Below are 21,048 nucleotides of genomic sequence, written 5' to 3'. Positions count from 1 at the left end.
AATTTACGTTATAGGGAACGAGGGAAATTTTTTTCAATTTTTGAGGATAATGTCTTTGACTATATACGATTTGTGATATTTTACGTATCATTGAGAGTTATTTTTCTTGACTTCAAAGAAACAAAAAATTTAGATATGTTTAATTTTTTATACTATGTCAATTAGATTAATATAATATTTATGAAAATCAGTGTAATCCCCTTATAATAAAATAAAATACAAAACCCAGAAATTTAACACAATAATAGCAAATTTTTGAATACGGTAGCTATTTTCACCATGAAGACAAAATAAAGTCCGAATTTTTTTTTTAATATTTAAGTATAATACATAAGCTTCAATTTAAGATATATATAAAATTTTCAGTATTTCCGGAACACTTTCAAAAGTTTAGTTGAAAAAGTTGATTTTTTGTGAAAAACTTGTCATTTTGAGTCTCCCACTTTGGCCCGGTTAAAGAGTTAAATTTATAAAAAAAATATACCAAATATTAGGTAAAGACATCAAGCATCTATAGAAAAAAAAAATTATATTGATTTGTTTATTTTTGAAAAAGTTATGGCACTTTTAAGTAAAAAAAATTGAAAAAATTGAAAAAATTAGCGATTTTTAAATTCGTAATTTTTTTGGAGGTTTCCCCCATTTACGGAAACGAAGGAAATTTTTTCAATTTTTAAGGGTAATGTCTTCGACTAGATACGATTTGTGATCTTTTGATGTATCGTTGAAAGAAATCGGTTCGGTGAGAGCTGAGAAAAAGTGGTAACAGAAACAAAAGAAAAAAAAACACATCATAGTAAAACCATAGTAATAAATTTTTATTTTTATTTCACAAAACAATTAACCAATAAAAATTAACAGGATTTTCCACTATACCTTATATGCGTTTTCAAAAAGCTTTAATACACTATATGATCATTTATATCTTGTGATTTATAGGTTCACATGTAAATTTATGAAAATATGTTTCTACAACAATGTTTTGTCAAAAAATATTCGCCCAGTCATATTAACGTATATAAAATTTTATATTATATAAAATAATAACAATTTTTTTAAATATTAATATAATTTTAACTGTAAGACTTATATTTTAATGCGTAATAAGAAATTTAAATTTGTTGTTCTTAAATAGAAAATTCATTATTTTAATTAAAAATAAAATAATTTCAAAAGTATGTTAATTAAAGAAAATATTGTATGCGTTTATTTATCATCAATCATAGTTAATTACAATTAAGTGAAGTTATTTAATTTATTTTTACATTTTATTTTAGATTAATATCAGGAGAAAATGTTAAAACTATCATATTTTTCATTTTTGTAAGTATAGTATATTCGGTGCATTTTATTTTATTAATTAACATTTAGTACTTGAATTAAGCGTGAACGCATAAGGATGGAGCTTCTATTCTAAAATAAAAAAAATTGTCAATTAAAAATTACTTAGTATATGAAATGACTATAGATGTCTTTTAGATATTAATTAAAAATTAAATTAAAAACTATAATAAAAAAAAAAAATGTTTAAACTATTTAGAATAGTGTAAACAGTCTGTACATGTTGAAATGTGTATGCTTATGTATTTGTATTAATAAAGTTTTTTACTTATTCATTGTTGATTTATTTATATTAAAAATTCACTTGTTCCTCGTAAATTAAAGAAATCGTCCAAAAAATTACAATTTTTATGGTTAAATTTCGACATTTTTTAATTTAATATAATAAACTAGATCAAAAATTCTTACTTTGGATATTCTTTTATGCAATTTAATAAAAAACCTAAATACAGGAATGGATTGAAAATAAAATCACCCATGTATGTTTAAATTATTATTTTCCTATACAATATTTGGAAATATTTTGAAACGACTCTATACATTAAACCTATACAAAATTAAAGATTTTGAAATATACTTTAAGATTAAAAAAAATTTGTCCCAGCGACTGATCCTCCATTATGAGAAATTAGAAGTCAAAGTAAAAAAATACTTTATTTAAAGTATTTTTTTTTTTAATTAAACATTTCCACAAATTATAGTAGTATATGACTAATTTTTATGTTAAAATATGCAGAAAATCGTTTATAAACAGTTATAATATTGTTTTGTGTATGCAGCTCAAATATTTTAATAAACTCAAAAAGATTACTCAAATAGGTTAAATATGATATTTTGAATCGAAATTTTGCACAGATTATTTTTAACAAATAAATAATCGAAATGTATATTATTGTATTATAACTTTGAAAAAATAATTTTTTTTTTGTTTTTTAATTCTTTCTTTATATGTAAAAATTCGTTTTTTTAATAATGAGCAAATATATGAAAAATTAGAGCTAATACAAAAAGTCTAATAGCACATTTGAAATCAAATTGGTTTATAAAATTATATTTATCTCTAATGAAAATTTCTTATTGAATTTCGATTAAATACCCTGGGTATTTATTCATAATTAACAACAAATTATTTTTTGAATAGTTGAAATAAACTGGTTATTGCATCAACCTCTTCAATTTTGTTACACGTTTGCCACAAAGTTAACGAAGTAAAGAAATATTTATATTATTTTTATTATACACATTTCTCTGCAGAATCCTTAAAGAATCCAATTTCAAGTTTTTTTTATATGATATATGTATCTTTTTTTAAATTTTTTAAAATTATTTTTGAAAACTTTTGTAAAACCGTCAAATCACAATAGTTTACTGGTTACTCGCTACTAATAAGAGCACAGTGAGAATTAATTCGTTTTCCTTTTTTTTCTGGACGAAGTCATTTCCAATAATAGTTGTGCGTTTATTTGAAAAACCATATTTCTATTTTGCATCAGATTAAATGTCAGAATATTTCATTTTGACATATTTTTAGAAGATTGATGGTCATTAGAAGTTATTATCGTTCTTAGATGTCTTGTGTTCCATACTTAAACATGTTTTGGCTACTTTAAGTTTTACTCAATTGATCTATTTTTCGGGTCACATTTACAGTTGATTTTGTGAAAGTACTTGACTTCAATCATCGGAGTTACAATGTGGTGTATTTGAATTTAATGGAATTGAAAGTTTTTTAAATTGTTATATATTGTAAATTGTCTATATTTAGTATGGCAATAGTGCTCTCTTCCCATTGTGGTTCACTGATCTTAAAAATTGTTACAATTCTTAGTGACATTTTAGCGTGACAAAAGGTACCTCTTCATTTTGATTGAGCCGAATGTGAGCTACGACGGCGTTTATCATTCAAATAATCACAATAAAGTATGTTTTTTATTTGTGCGTATGCGAGATCACTTGTGTACTACTTCAGACCAGTTTGTGAACGATATTTGTGTGTACACTCACCCCGTTCCTTTCCTACCTTGAACGTCATTTGCACTGCTAACCTCCTACATTGTCACCTTATGATATATTCTAATTCAAATTGCTCTTAATAATTTCCGACACTGGGTAGTAAAATTTGTTGACCCCTACTCCTAAGGCTAGCCATGTGTAGCCATCGGACCGCCGGGTCAAACGTCAGAGGATTTGGTCGGAAATAATCCATCGTCGGAACTGGAACGCTAATTTTCGTCCGTAGCTGGAATTTTTTGTTTTGTTGTGAGTGTTGCAAAAATGTGTATTTTTTGGGGTTGGGTTTGGTTTTTACAATGTTACTGTATTTATCCAACTACTGCTTTATTTGTTGAATCCCCTAAACTTTAAATAGTGGTATATCGTTTAGAATTTATTAAAATTAATTTTTTCTTTTTGAGAAATTTTTTTAAGCTAAACAAGATTAATAAAAAAAACTGATTTACTTTGTTTATCCTTATTATTATTTTTTCTTTCTCATTGTTACTTTAATTTGTGGATGAGGTTTATTGACCATTCGGCTTTTTGCCTCATGTTAATTTTTTTTTGCGTGTTACATCTTTAATAGACCCGTGTATCTTGTATTTTTTTTCCTTTAAAAAATCAACGTGCCCTATTTTATAACGTACGAACAACAGACTTGTCTATGGTCATTCCTAATCATCATGATTATGTGACAGCTGTCACGAGATTGTGGTGTACATCAACTATCAACGATTCAAAATACATCAAATACAGCTTTAGTTAATTTTAAGACTATAATTATATCGGGATTTAATAGTATTATGACCTGCTCGAATATAAAAAATATTTTCATTTTAATGATCATTATTAATAGTAGTTTGGTTTAATATGATGACTTTAAAATTGGACAACATTTATTTTTTCTGTTGTCTTCTGTTTTTTTGCAAAATAATAAATTGATTTCAATGTTCAATATGTTATTTATTTTTAAATCCTACTGTGATCCGATAATATATTGTTTAGCTCAGTGAGTTGGTGACCGTCGTTCATATTATTCACAGCGCCATGAAAAGTTACAAATTTTATACATGGTGGCCAAATAATTCGAATTTTTATGTTATTTGTAACGTTTCAATTATAACGATAATCTTTTTTTTTGTTCATCAATTTTTTTTTTTTAACCAATGGTATAAAATATTTATTAGAAAAGGAATACCTTTCTTGGCTACTTCGGGAACACTAATTTACAGTAAAAAATTTAGTATCTTACAAACTAATTCAATTTATTATCAATACAAATGTAACCATTCTTTCTATATTTTAATTGACTAGTTTAACCATTGACACGGCCACGGCGTTGTCACCCGTTTGACACCCCGCGGTCGTATCAACTCCTTCACAGCCACCGCAACACTGTAAACTGTACCGTTACACACTCGCGTTATCGTTGTAATGTAAAGTCCAACAAATGCCTAGCGTCGAATACTCCACCGTAATAATACGTCCAGTCAGTCATCTTCGTGACACCTATATCGTTGGTTTCGCTGTCCACCTTACCGAACGCCACCGCACTGTCGAACATTACGGATATCTGTCACCAATTCATTTTTCAGTATTATTATTTTTTGTTCGCCTATTACTCTTGTATTGCTGTTTTCTTTTTAATTAAACGGCTCGACGCCACCTGGAAAACCAACCTTGTGTCGTGTAACTTATTTGAAGTCTACTCTCAACACCATAGAGAAAAAAAAGACAAAAATTATTTTAAGTTTAGATGATATTTGACAGCGATTAAAATCACCATCATAAAAAACACTCCGATGTCAATTTATAGATAGTATTTAATTTTAACACGCTTATATTAGTTTCACATGTATGTTTGTTTGTTCTAAGTTTGTAACTCCACGCGGCACGTGTTATTATGTCGCGTATACCGTCGACTATGACCTTGAGACAAGACTGTCATAACGCTTTCATCCCACCCCGCTCACCAATGGCCGCCAACAATATTTTCCTGTATAATGTTTTTATTTTTGGTTCTCGTACCTATATACGCGTGCGTGTCATCAATTATGCCCCACGACTCGTGCCACCTTTATCAGCCGTCACTCTATTTTATGAGTATTTGACTGACCAACACCGCGCGTAATACGCCGCGGTGCAAAGTTCAGCAAGTGCCGCACGACCAACGACGTCCCGCCACTAATGATACCGTAGTCTTCTTACCGTTGTCAAATTGACAACGTCGACGNGCCGTAAATTATACCGTAGTCTTCTTACCGTTGTCAAAGTGAAAACGTCAACGAACTGATCCGCACTCCTGTACCGTCGCCATCAACGCTGCTAACCTTTTGACGCCCGAGGATCACGCCGGACATCGCATCGTCGACGCCATCGAAAGTGCCGCGATATTATGCGAAGATTGTATATTCCTGCTGCCGCCGCTAATATTAATATATATATATATATATATTAATATTTAATGTATATACGTATATGTTAATATTCATTTGTATATCCCTACAACCGACGCCGCTGCCGCCGTATATACCTCGTGTATACGTCCCCCCCGCTACAAAACATGGCTATACCTCGTGCATGATACGTTTACGTAATTAAGTCGCTTTACATGTATATATATATTCTAATTACTATTAAAATTTATATATTGACACGCTTTATTCTCATTTAGAGGTATAAAGTATATTCATTCTGATTACGGGGAATCATTCCCGTATCGTCATTTTTCGTCACTACTTCCACGTTGCGCGCCTGCTGCTTTTCTTGGATGTGGTAGCCGTTTTTCAGACTCCCTCTCCGGAATCGAACTCTGATTCCCCTTTACCCGTTACAACCATGATATTGATAGTAACTACTATCATAACATGAAACTAAAAAGTGAAAAATAAATATACTATAAAAAAACTAAAAAACACGCTTTTAAAGCACATCGAACTTAAAAGTTAAAAATAATTTTTAAAATTAACTTAAAAAAATAATGAACGAAAAATACTAGTATTATTGTGAAAAAAAGCGTGGATGCTTTATGCCATATTTTTCGTATATTGAGCACCCGACGCTTTTATAACAATAATACTAATATTTTTCGTTCTTTATTGTTTAAGCTTATTTTAAAAATTATCTTGAACTTTTTAGTTCGATGTGCTTTAAAAGCGTGTTTTTTAGTTTTTTAAAACTATATTTATTATAAATTAGAGGATTAATATAAAAGTAAAATTAACTACAATTTTTGTTCAACTTCAATGGCTATTGGTACATAGAAGATAAGTAGTCAGATATAAATATTTTTTAACTAATAGTACGTAAAATAAGCTTTAATTTAACATTTTTTTAACGGATATAGTATTTCCGGAACATTTTCAAAAATTAAGTTGAAAAAATTATTATCTTGGAATAAGTTGTTACTTTGAATCAGTCTCTGTCGGCAGGTAAAGGATTAAATGTTCACAAAAATCTATCAAATGATAGGTAAATACCTGAGGTACTTACAAAAAAAAAAACTATTTAAATTTGTTTATTTTTTAACAAGTTATGGCAGTTTTAAGAAAATAAAGTATAAATAACGTGTAAATTGATCGTTTTTAAAAAAAGTAATTTTTTGGGGAATTTCCACCTTTTTCTAGGAAACAAGAGAAATTTTTTCAATTTTTTAGAACAATGTCTTCAATAAGATTTGATTTTTGATCTTTTGATATATGGTTGAAAGAAATCGGTCTGGTGAATGTTGAGAAAAATTGGTAACAGACATAAAAAAGAAAAAACACGATATAGTAAAATTAATACCTTCTCAGCTTCACCTGGGATCTAATGATCTATATAATGGAAATGATTCCTTTAATGATGTTATCTCTTGATTTTCCCGAATACTATGAATACTATGGACATATAATTTTGCGAATATATTTCTGAATGCTATAAAAAAATAAACAAAAATATTATTAACTCGTTAAAAGTATCTAGATGTCAGTTTTTTTATTTAATATTGGAATAAATCAACAAGATAAAATAACTTTTTATCTTGGATTTATGGAAACATTTTGAAATATATCAAATTGGCCTTAGATGGGTTGTATAAAGTCTAAAAGTCTAAAAAATTTTACGTATTATTTATATTACCTATAGCGCTGATATCTTGTGCGTTTGCCCTTTCAATATTTATTAATTGAATAGCTCTAGCATCCGAGATAGAATAATTAGCCCTGAATAAAGCTATTTTTAATTCTGTTATAGTCATCTTATCATGGATGAGAGATGTATTATACAAATTTTCTATTAGAGTCTCAATTCTTTTTACAACATTTATAGCTTGATTTAAAAATTGTTGCTCGTTCATTAATTTGTCTACTTTTGAAGTAAAAATGATGTTTTATTAATTAATTTTTATTTAAAAGTAGGGTGGTAATATTAATACTTTTATTAGTAATAATCACTAACCGACATTATAATATCACTTAATATAATTAATTTATTATAATATTATAAATAATAATTTATACCAGAAATAGTTTTTTTTATTACTTGAAAATCGAATAATACTTTCTAAGATGCTTAAATTATTATATTGATTAAATTTTAAATACAGAGTGATTTCATTATTATAACCCATTCAATAACTTATAGAATAAATATAATTTTAACATTTTTTTTTATATTTAGTTACATATTATTCTTAAATTATTAACTATGTGATACTTTTTAAGTTCATCCCTTATGCCTTATAAGAGTGTTAACTTTGATTTTTTAAATGGGAACAGATATTTCGAATTTAATATTAAATGGCATTTGAATTTTTAATAATACTTTATTAATTTATTAGATATAAGCTTATAAAGTTTAACATATAAATTTAATCTATATTAAATTATTGTTGTTTATTTGATGAAAACCATAACATAAAGAAATAAGAGGGGGTAAGAAAAAATAGGTACACCTTCTTATGAATATTCAAAATACGAATCTATATATTATAGTTCTTTAATATTCATAAATATAGGTTTGTATTTATCAGCTTTAAACCGTAAACATTGCGAGATATAATCTCATATTTTAATCTCAAATCATTAGTTAAAGTGTGGGAGGATGAAAGGGGGCGGAGTCCCCCTTCTTATTTGGAGTACAATGTAGCCTTCCCTTTTAGGTCGAGTCCAAAAATAATGGAGGGACTCTCTAATTTTTAGCACTGAAGAGTGGAAATCGTAAATATAAGAAATTTATTCGAATGATCAAAATTTCAAAACTGTTAAAAGAAAATAATTGTAGAAGAACTTAAATTATGAGATGAAAAGAATTTTATGATGCGACCATAGTAATATAAGTATTTGGAGAAAGACCAACCATGATATAATTTTTGTGATTTGTTAGTTTTTGTATTGTTCAAAAGTTTAATTAATCAATTCTTTAATTTAAGCTTAAGAATTCATGTTATTAATTTATGACTATACATGATACCAAAATATTTATTACATTAAGGGTTACAAAGTGATAGAAAAAAAAATTTAAGGTGATATAACATTTGTTATATTAATATAATCTACAACGGTTACTGATATAATTTTAGTTTGCTGAGTATTTTATAAAGTATATTACTATATTTGACATTTTATATTTTTATAAGAAGATACCTACCTAAATTGTTTACTGTTAATATTTTTTTCTCAACTTGATTCTGTTATAGTAAAAATATTTAAAAAAAATACAATTTTGCATTTATTTCCTTAATAAATTAAAAATTTGATTCTGACTATGTAATGTTTTGTATAATATTCATTTCTAGTTGAATTTTAATGAAATAACAAAAATTATAGTTAGGTTCTAATGTATTATAGGTCCTTCAGATATTTTTTTTTAATTAATTATGTATATTTTCTTATTATGATCAATATAATTTTTAACCTCTAGGGACAGACAATTCGTTGTTGCTCAGGAACGCTCCTCATTTTTTAGGAACTATAGTCCCCCATTCTAATTTCTCCTACTTTAATCATTGTCTCAAAACAAAATGTTATTGTACCTATTACTTTGAACGATACAACTAAAAGATATGCAAATATATTTAATTTATCAGTTATAATAGTACTTGTTGAAAATAAATGTAATCTTATTTTCATAATTAGATTTTTACTTACTTTCAACTTCATTGGTGAATAAACGTTCAATTTCATTATCATTATACACGTGTAAAAGTTTATAATTAAGCAAAAGGTTTTTAAATCGAACAAAGTCGATACCTTCATCATGGCGTTTATTATTTTGAAAAATACGTTTTAATTGATTCTCAAATATATCATTCAATTTTGAGTTCTAAATTAAACAATTGATTTATGAGAATTAAGATTTAATATTAAAATGACTAAATTTTTAGATAAACACTCATTAAAATCTTTATCATCAAAAACACATCAATGCAAATTTGTAGATAGTGTTAATTTTTTAGAAAGAATTGTTGTATTATCCGAAAAGTAAATCAACTCTTATTTCCTTAAACGTATCCCGATAAAAACTTTTATGATTTATTAATTACATTAATTACATAAATAATATTTATAGTTATAAAATATAGTATGATATTCAATAATTTTATTGTAATTTTTATAGGAAAATATATAAAAAAAAAATAAAAAAAGAGAATATTTATAATTAACACTTAAATCTTATACATATAAATTTTTTTGTAAATGAGGGGGGCATTAATGGGGCACTTACTTCTCACAAATTACATCTAGACAAAGATATAAACCTTAATAATTAAAAAAAAATTTTCTCATTTACGTAAATGGAGTAAATCCTCAAAAAATAATAGCATTGTACTTTTAGCTTCGATTCGAAGCTGAGAAGGTATTGGTTTTACTAGATGTGTTATTTTAGATTCGATTCGAATCTGAAAAAGTATTAAAATTACCACCATGTTTTTTTTTTTTTTTTATGTCGCCACTTTTTTTCAGCTCTCACTGCACCGATTTCTTTCAACAATACGTCAAAATATCACAAATCCTATCTAGTTGAAGACATTACCCTTAAAAATTGAAAAAAAATTCCCTCGTTCCCCGCAAATGAGGGAAATCTCCAAATTGTTGCAAATTTAAAAATCGGTAAATTTTGTCATTTTTTTTCACTTTTTTTCTTCCATAACTTTTTCAAAAATTGACAAATCAACATAATTTTTTTTTTATACTATAACCTTAGATATTTCCCTTTCATTTGATATCATTTTTTTGAAAATCTAATACTTAACCTGCTCACTGGGGAGGATATCAAATAACATCTTTTTCACAAAAACTAACTTTTTTAACTTAATTTTTGAAAATGTTCCGGAAATACTGGATCCCATCTCTATAGTCTCCACTCGTGAGTAGAAATTTTTTATTCATGTTACTATTATTTTACTATTTGTTTTTTTTAAGGCCGTAATTTATTTTTCCAACCCCCAATTAACCTACTTTTTTTCAACGATACGTCAAATGATTTAAATTCGTATTTTATTGAAGATATTACCCTCAAAAGTTGAAAAAAAAATCCTTAATCAAATAACAAGCAACTTATCCAGCTTTATCCATACAAACAATTAAAATTATTAATTTATAATATTCTTAGAGTATATTGTCGAATTAGATTTGATCTTATATTATTTTACTTTGAAATTTATTATTCTTTTTACTCTATATGTGTGTGCATAGTTGTAAAAAATACTTTTAAAAAGTATTTTAAATAATATTCAAATATTTAAAAAAAAATGTATTTAAAATACTATTTGAATACTTTTCATACAAAAGTATTTGAGTAATACTCAATTACTTTACAAAAGTATTTCAAATACTAAGAATACAATTAAAAAATAATAATAATGTTTTTATTTTGACAAGAACAAAAGGTTCCACCTAAATAATTACCAAGAGGGTAATTTGAGTCAAATATTGAGTACCCTTAAATTAAGAGAACTCATTTATAATTTTCGATATTTTTTGTTAGAGGTAAATAAAATTAATTATTGGAGACTAATCAGTGAAAAAAATAAATATTAGTACACGTGTAAAAACCTGTAAAGTATGTCTTATTGACAATAGAGTAAATCATTTGAACCTGCATTAGGCTATTGTAGGTTCAACTGATGTATTAAAATTAGATGTATACATAATAGCATTTAGATAAGCACAATAATTACATTATACTATAATGTAACATATAAAATAATAGAGAATTATTCTCAATTTTCATTTTGACTGAGTTTAATTTGCTTGCTGTGTTACGATTATCAAATTAAAAAAAAAAAGTATATTAATAGTACTGAATATTAAACAGTATTAAATACTAAATAATTGTATTTAAAATACTACTCATATACTTTTTATTAAATATATTTAAAAATACTATTCAATACCAATGAAAGTATTTGAATACTTTTATTCAAATACATTTACTCAAATGCTTTACGCCTTTGTGTGTGTGCTACCACCAATCTAAAACATTCCAAATTTTTTCGTAACATGTAAATCATAAATCTAAAAAAAAAAAACCCATCAAAAGGGGGTCGCTGCACAGTGGTGACTTGGCATAGTTGGATCAAGTATAATGATATCTGACAGTGATTAAAATCACTATCAAAATAAAACGCTTCGATGCAAATCTTTAGATAGCGTTTAATTTTAAAAAAATTGTGGATTATTCCAAAAGCTACGTGATTTGCTAGTTCCTTATAAATATCCCAAATGAAAAAGAGATAATTAAAAAATATTATTTTTCATAAAAAAATTGTGTTGATCCATACACTTTTCAATAGTTATAGCATTATAAATCTAAAAATGTAAAAAATAAAATCGAGAATTTTCACACAAAAATAGCATTTGGTAGCCATTTTCACCACGAAGACAAGACTAGAGGTCAAATTTTTTTTTTTTCATAATTAAGTACATTACATTAGCTTTAATTTAAGATATATATAAAAGTATCAGACCTTCCGGAACATTTTCAAAAGTTAAGTTGAAAAGTAAATTTTTTGTGAAAAAGATGTCATATTAAATCCCCCCCTGTGGGCAGGTGAAGAGTCAAATTTACAAAAAAAATATATTAAATGAGAAGTAAAGACATCAAGCATCTATAAAAAAAAATTATATTAATATGTTCATTTTTGAATACGTTACGGCAGTTTTTAGTAAATAAAATTAGCCATTTTTTAATTTGTAATTTTTTGGATGTTTTCCCCATTTACGGGGGACGAGGGAATTTTTTTAAATTTCTAAGGGTAATATCTTCGACTAGTTACGATTTGTGATATTTTGACGTATCGTTGAAAGATATCTGTTCGGTGAGAGCTGAGAAAAAGTGGTAACAGACACAAAAAAAGAAAATAACAAAAAATAAAAAAAAAAACGCATCATAGTAAAATTAATACCTATTCAGCTTCGCATCGAAGCTAAAAAGATTTTTAGTCTCACCTGAATTTAACAATGGATGCAATGAAAAATTTACTGTAAATAATAATNTTAGTCTCACCTGAATTTAACAATGGATGCAATGAAAAATTTCCTGAATGCATATTAATTTTAACAATACCATTTTTTTCTATTTAATGATTACAATTTGAGCTAAAGTTATTGAAATAAATTCATTCTTTTTTCTTCATTACAAACTTTCACTTTAATGGACAAAAAAATGTAGGTCAAAAATGATCACTTTTAACATATTAAAAATCAATAATAATTGGAAAACAATTAATTATAAAAATTATATAATGTATGAGTAAAAGGCTTCAGAAAAATTGAGACTGTGGTAAAGTTATTGACCGGAAACTAACTGACACAAAATCAATAAAGACTACAAGGTAAGCAATTACTAATTGTAGTACAATTAGTGTAGTACAATTTACGTACAAAAAAGTTTGTGTCGCTCGCGGAGGAAGTAACGACGGCTGCACGTAGCATGAACACGTTCAAACCGGTCATACACAAGTGCCACACTCTACCCAATATATATATCTTAATGAAAGCTTATGTAATATACTTTATTATGGAAAAAAAAATGTTAGACTTTTAAAAAAATTCTTTTTTATATTTTTAACTTTAGAATGATATAACTTTTTGATAAATGAGTGGATTAATATAATTTTTTTATTAGAAATAATATATATATATCCCTTTTTCATTCGACATACTTTATCTTTATCAGGATATTAATAAATAAATAACACATCATGTAGCTTTTTGAATAATCCACCATTTTTTTTAAATTAAATACTATCTAAAGATTTCTATTGACGCGTTTTTTTTTTTTATAGTGATTTTAATCATGCCCAGATATCATTATACTTGATCCAACTATGCCACATCACCACTGTGCTGCGACTCCTCTGTGCAGGGTTTTTTTAAATTTTGTATGAAATTTATATTCAATAATTTAATTTTTTTTCATAATAAAGTACATTACATTAACCCATCAACGCCGAGAATTATTTTTTTTCAAACTTTCTATTTTTTTTACTAAAAACAGATTAATATACAACACAAAAATAAAAAAAAATTATTTTTAAATTTTTTGAAAATACGATTTCTGAGATATTGAGTGTCACCATATGGCTACACTCGGCTTTTACCTATTAAATTATTCAGGTATAAAACGCGCGATAAAAATAGCAATACGAATGTCACCATATGGGGACGCCAGGCGTTGATGGGTTAACATTAATTTAGGATATAAAAGTGTCAGACTTATCGGAACACTTTCAAAAGTTAAGTTGAAAACGTTAATTTTTGTGAAATATTTTCATTTTAAATACCACTCCTGTGGGCAGGTAAAGTGTCAGATTTCTAAAAAAAACATACAATATGATAGGTAAGGACATCAAGCATCTACAAAAAAAATTATATTGATCTATTCATTTTTAAATAAGTTTAGGCAGTTTTAAATAAAAAAAATTGAAAAAATTTCGAAAATTAGCAATGTTTTAATTTTTTTCCCCAAAACTGCCATTACTTTTTGAAAAATATATAAAAAAAAATTAATTTTTTATATATAGATATATTAGGTATTTACCTATCATTTGGTTTTTTTTGTAAATCTGACCTTTTACATGCCCAAATGTGAGATTCAAAATGTTAAATTTTTCAGGAAAAATTAGCTTTTTCAAATTAACTTTTAAAAATTCTACGGAAACACTGACTTTTTTGTATATATCATAAATTAAAGCTTATGTATTATACTTAAATATTATATAAATCAAATTGACATATCATATAAAGTTAAACTTATTTTAATTGTGTTATGTATTTTAATTATACTTATTTTAAATAAGAACAAGTTATGTTTAACAGCAAATACTTTATTTTATAAAATCATAGGAGTGTGCTCTTTTTACATTATTTTAACATCTTAAAGAAAGGGGTTACTATCTAGAAGCTACTTAACAGTGCAGCCACTAATAAATAACAAATTTTTTTGCTTCTTTTAAGTTGAGAAAAAAAGGTTTGAAATTCGGACTAGCATAAATTGCCATTTTTATTGACTGTTGAAAGCGTCGTACAGTTGTCGTGTCGTCAACACTCGTGTCTCTCACGCTTAGAGTACAATATTCAAACGCGCCTGTAGCAATGAACTTTTTGCATTTTTTTCTTAATTTTTTGAGTTAGAAAAAAAACTCATTTGATTTTTATCTCATTTAGATTTAATAAATTTAATAATTATCAAGGACCCCATTACTGTAGTTTCCACTTTCGAGAAGAAATTTCTTATTTATATTAAAATTATTTTACTAAGTGTTTCTTTTTTTTTGTATCTGTCATTCTTTTTTTTAAGCTCTCATTTGACCAATATTTTCAACAATACGTTATATGATTTCAAATAGTATCAAGTTAAAGATATTAATCTCAAAAATTGAAAAAATTCCCATTTATCAAATAAAAATTTGCTTAACTAGCTTCCTCTATACAAGCAATTAAAATAATTCATATCTAATATTTGTAAAGTATTTATTGTTGAATTTGATTTGATATATTAATAGGTTTCAATTACAAAATTAAATAATTTTTCTTTGTAATTTTTTAATTTTTTAACTCTATTTGTGTGTGTTACTAACAGTCTATAATATTCTAAATTTTTTGTTAAAATGTTGCTATATAAATCATTTCTAAAAAAAAGATTTTTCGTTTTATCTGATTTTACCAATGAATCTTACAATTACAAAAAAATTTTAGAATACGCCTAATTGAGTAGATTTTTTTAATAAAATTTTATGTGGTTTTTTTAGTTAGAGTAAATCATTAAAATTAATTAAGTTCTGAATAATTCAATAGCAGAATAAATTTAAACACAAAAAGTTAATTTGAAATGATTACTATGACTTCTATTAAAATTATTCATTGTGATAAAAATTACAAAAAATAGTGATTATAGCATAATATTGAGTTTTTCAGATAAACTTACAAAAAATTTCATTTGTTTTTATTTATTATTCTTTATATATATATAAATAATCGTTTTTACTAATTAGTAATAATCTCAAAAAGTGGCGATAAAAAAGATTAATTGTAAATTTTTAATCGGTGAAAAATGGGTTTAGAAAAGTATATTCGGACCTCTGATGAAAATTCATTGTAGTCCAGTATATTTATTCATAAGTAACAAAAATGTACTCATATATTATACATATAAATGAAAGAACTACAAATCATCTATATTTGTCCCAACTATTGCCCGTCCAAATTGTGTTGTGACCCCACTGATGTTACCGTTTTTTAAACTGGAATCAGTTTTGGAAAAATTCCTATTGAAATTAAAATCGTTCCTTTTTTGTAAAAATCATCATAATATCCAATATTTTGCATTACGCATCTTACATTTATCAACGAAACATTTTTAACTTGTATTTTGTATTACTTGTATAAAACAAATAATTTATTTATATATCATAACATATACACTATTTATTTTATATGAATATACTTGCTAAATTGATAATTTTATGCTATGAATCTTATTATAAAATAATAATCATTTAATGTTTAATTTACTACAATAAACTGAAAATCACTAAAAGCACTGACGACAATATCCCATGATAAGGGTAATTAAAAATAATAAAAAAAAAACGGTAGCACAGTGAGGGCGAGGCACAGTGTGGACGAGACATAGATGGGCCAAGTATAGATGATATCTGACAGTGATTAAAATCACTATCATAAGAAACGCTTCGATGCAAATCTGTAGATAGTGTTTCCTTTAGAGAAATTGGTGAAATATTTTAAAAGCAACATGAACTCTTATTTCTTTAATTATATCCTGATTAGTAGTTCTTTGATTTTAAAATATAATATATGAATAAATACTAATTATAGTTTTTAAATTTAGTATGAAATAAATTCAGTATGAAATTGTGAGGCTAGCTATGATGTATGGTTCATTGTGTTGGGCGGTTGATAAGAAAGTAGAGCAGAGATGAGAATGCTTAGTTGGATGAGTGGAGTGACTAGAGAAGATAGGATAAGGAACGAGCATATAAGAGGAAGTATAGGTGTTGCGTCAATCGTGGATAAGATGACAGAAAATAGACTTAGATTGTTTAGTCATGTTATGAGGAGAGAAGAATCGGAAGCTGTAAGAACAGTTATAGAAATGAATGTTGAAGGAAGAAGAGATAGAGGAAGACCAAAAAAGAGCCCTCCACCTCTTTTTTGGTCTTATTGATTTAAACTTTTTAAGTTCTTATTAATATTAATCAATCATGAATTGAGTTGATAAAATATATCAACTAATTTACCAGTAGTTATTGCGATTGTTTAAAGTATAGTATAGTATTGAATGCGATTTGAGGACAGCTGATGTGAGCGTAGAAGATGTGGGAGATCGTGTCAAGTGGAAGCTTAGGATAAGGGTGGCCGACCCCAAGTAGTTGGGATTAAGGCAAAGAAAAAGAAAAAGATTACCAGAAATTCCGGTGATAATTGACATAATATGATTGTTGTTTGGAAATGTACAATTTAGCGTTAAAGTGGGTTAAAACAATATAGTGTCAAATCAATTACCTACTATATCGGTTGTATCTTAATATACACTACACTTTAATGATACAATAAATAAACAATCTCACACATACCTACATATGCATTTATAACATTGTGTCTAATGTAAGTATAACATGATAAAAAGTAACCGTAAAATGTAAAAAATGGAAAATAAATTTTAGTACTCATATTAAATGTAATGGAACTCGAAAAATATTTGTTTAAATGAAAAAATAAAAGATATTTTTTTTTATTAAAATTGTCTTTTAAAGAACTTTTGTACTTAACTTTTTTTTGTAAANGTCTACATACAGATTTGAAAACAACGCGAAAAGTTGATTTAGAAAAGTAAATTTTTGCTTCTGATGAAAGTTCCTTGTAGTCCAGTGCATTTATTTATAGTAACAAACAGTTTTTATTGAAAAGTATTGCATCAAGTCGTTCAAATTTTTATACACGTAAAAGTAAAGCAAAATATAACTTTGCAAGCGGTGGAGAGAACGAATAGCCGTCAAAATTACTGGTANGGGTGGAGAGAACGACTAGCCGTCAAAATTACTGGTCGTTCTCTCTTTCGTTTCCCGAAAAAGATGTAGTTGGTTGATTTGAACGATTATTGAAGTTTCGATTTTGATAGTTTCTTTGATTATATCCTCTGCGATTATTACTATGAGAATTTTGATTTCGCTCACGACTATTATTATTCAACGATGATAAACGAGAGTCATTCGTATTATTTTAATTCAAGTGAAACGATTGTGTGTTTTCTATCTCAGACAATACAGAAAGTAGTTCAGATGTAGTTTTTGGACTACGACCGATTAAAGCAGTANTTTTCTATCTCAGACAATACAGAAAGTAGTTCAGATGTAGTTTTTGGACTACGACCGATTAAAGCAGTACAAATATGATCATTGTAATGTTGACATATGACATGGACTAAACGTTCAGCAGGTATAGGTGGTGTTAAAAAACGAGCTTTTGTAATCCACTGCATGGCATGAGTTGATAGGCCAGAGCTGGATGTATAACGATATGGTTGTAAAATTTCATCATGAACGCGATTTTGTATAGTTTCAGACCAAAATTGCCGACGAAATAAATCTTTAAATTCATTATAAGTAGAAGGGGGTGGTAATAAAGCGTCAAACCAAACTCGAGCGACTTTAACAAGACGACGTTGAACACAACTAATTTTTTGCTGTTCAGTAGCTTGAATACTAGAAAAATATATGTCAACTTCATTTAAAAATAATTCAGGATGTACTTCATTAATAAAACCGGTAAATTCGGGAACAACTTGATGAAATTTTTCAGGTAACATAGATATAGATAACCGACTGATGTCAGGCGTGCATGGAATGAGTGGTGGTTGAACTTTCGTAGATGTCAGTACAGGATCAATTGTTGTAAAAGCAACGGTCGGATTTGATGGTTGTTTTTGAACGTCAAGTACGGATAATTTGTGAATATCTTATATTTCATTACAGAGGTGTTCAACTTTGTTAGTAAATTCTTCATTTTGGGTACGTAATTCGGTAACAACAATATCAGATGCTGATTGATGATTTTGTAATTCTACTATACATGTGTCAATATTTGAAACAGAGTCCTTTGTATCAGCTAGAACTTGATATAGTCCAGTAAATCGATTATCAGTAGATACTGACCGCTTGTCGCATTCAAAACTAACAGACTCGATTTTAGTGCTTATAAGACGGTTATTCTCTTCGCATTTGGATTTTAGTTCACTAATGCCTTTCAATAAAATATCCATTTGCTCTGACAGTTTATTTTGAGAATTATTAAGATTATTAATATCTTTTCGCATGTCTAAAATGAATGTATAAAGTTCAGAATTAGATGGTACTTTTGTTTCAGCCATGATACAACTTGATGAAAAATCCTGTGTTGTAGATAAAATTTTCTCGATATTAAAACTAGATCTTTCAAATCCAAAATTATGAATAATTTGATTAATTCTCACTATGGGACCGAAAAACAAACAGAATTTGAGTATAAACAGAATTACAAAAAAAAATCAAACACAATAGCTTGACTGCTTAAGTAAAAATTAAATTTATAACAAAATTTAACACTAAGACGTGAAATTTTGTCAAATATCAATTATAACAACAAGAAAAAAAAAACTCAAGACAACAATAAAAATGAAATCCGGTTTTCGGCAGACGTGTATGTTAATGTTTGTCGCACAAACGGATTAGATATTAAAATAATTAATTGTACTGTTAAACAATAAAATAATTAAGGTAAGTTAAACTACTAATCGCACTAGTAGCAAATAGAAAAATACTACGGACGGTTTAAATATTAATAAAAAATATTATGTTAATAACAAAAAACAATCAAATTCAGCTGAATAATAAAATTATGTAAGCTTCAATATGATTACAATTTTCAATAAACTTAAAAATAAAATTAATATAAAGTGAAATCCCGACGTTAATATTGGTAAGTTAATTAATATCAGATAATCTGATTGAACTTGAAATTTAAGTTAATTTTACCTCATATACCGCACTATGAGTATAACATAAAATAAAATGTCAGTATGAGTACTGGCAAAATAATGCTGTCAGTAAAAATAATGTGATCACAACGACGTGATTAAATAAAGTCTTCGGATTTATCCGGCAAAATGTTCATCAGCTTTCAAGCTGGAAATTTAAGCTTGTAAATATTTTTTTTTTTGTAAAAAAAATTTTGAGCTGAACCCGTGATAAAATTCAAATGTTCAAATTTTTCACCAAAGAAAAATACAAAAAAGTATATAAGTCTAAAACAACAAAATTATATTGGCTTGGCCAGTCCAACGACTGAAGCATAGGGGTATCGTTATAATATTAAAATCAGTTTATGTATGAGCTTATACATAATGCAAGAATATTGATTTTATAAAATTTAACATTAAGTTAAATGAGCAAAATAAAATAATAAAATTAAAAATAGGTCAGTTCATTACTTGTTCAAAAGTGACTAAGAAATTAAATCAAGACTAGTCATGTCAAATCAAATGACGATTGAAAAAAAAAACAAATTAAACTGAAATAAGTCGACAGACTGTTGGATAATTACTCAGCATAATTTTACATAGATGACTTTAATTTGTTGGTCAAGAGAAAAGATTGTGCTTAAAATTAAAATGCTAATGTACTTGAATAAAATATAAGTTAAACTGTCCGAACAGTGAAATATAAAACAAACTCATATTTTCTGTACAGATTAAGTTAATAGTTTACATTACAATATATAATAAATCGATAACGATCAATTTAAGTTAAAAAACTGTGGTAAGCCGGAATAGACGTCGTACTATACCAAGCAGTCATAACTAAAATATAGGTTAAGTGATAACGGTAAGACGGAATAGGCATCTCACTAAACCGCACACTAACAAAAATAAAACAAAATAATTAAGTTAAGTTAAATTATAACGGCAAGCCGGAATGGACTTCGCACTAAACCGTATAATAACATGAAATAAAATAAGAATTCAAGTGAAGTTAAGAAAAGCACAACTTTGTTTAAAAAAAAAAAGATTGCATATGAAAATAATTCATATGACTTATCATTGTAAAATGTGACTGACCTAGGAGAGATTTTGGGGAAAATATAAAAAAAAATCCTGCAAAGGGAACATGCCCTATGAGAGAATAATAAAGATTTAAATATATATATATATATATATATATATATCTTAAAT

At 26.7% G+C, this 21,048-nt stretch overlaps 3 protein-coding genes across 4 annotated transcripts in view; 1 reads left to right on the top strand and 2 right to left on the bottom strand.

Annotated features, from left to right (window-relative positions):
• The window catches only part of LOC126894563 (uncharacterized), a 226,991-nt gene that overhangs the window by 66,900 nt on the left and 139,043 nt on the right, over positions 1-21,048 (bottom strand). The window lies entirely within an intron of this gene.
• LOC126894565 (uncharacterized) overlaps positions 1-21,048 on the top strand; it is a 271,452-nt gene that overhangs the window by 158,725 nt on the left and 91,679 nt on the right. The window lies entirely within an intron of this gene.
• Positions 1,181-21,048, bottom strand: part of LOC126894561 (uncharacterized) — a 27,372-nt gene continuing 7,504 nt past the window's right edge. Inside the window, exons 2-5 of one of the 2 annotated variants that reach the window (XM_050665672.1) lie at positions 9,465-9,639; positions 7,456-7,680; positions 7,123-7,251; positions 1,181-1,413 (exon numbers count right to left, since the gene is read on the bottom strand). In XM_050665672.1, the coding sequence (XP_050521629.1) occupies positions 7,133-7,251; positions 7,456-7,680; positions 9,465-9,639 (519 nt within the window). In that variant the 3' untranslated portion in view covers positions 1,181-1,413; positions 7,123-7,132. Of the gene's footprint in view, positions 1,414-7,122; positions 7,252-7,455; positions 7,684-9,464; positions 9,640-21,048 lie in introns of both variants that reach the window. The other variant, XM_050665671.1, reaches the window with a different exon arrangement.

This window comes from Daktulosphaira vitifoliae, unplaced genomic scaffold (genome assembly GCF_025091365.1).
Source record: "Daktulosphaira vitifoliae isolate Bord-2020 unplaced genomic scaffold, ASM2509136v1 Scaffold_1, whole genome shotgun sequence".
Lineage (NCBI taxonomy): Eukaryota > Metazoa > Arthropoda > Insecta > Hemiptera > Phylloxeridae > Daktulosphaira > Daktulosphaira vitifoliae.
The sequence above is the reverse complement of the archived record's forward strand: the minus strand, read 5'-3'. Positions and strand labels throughout refer to the sequence as shown.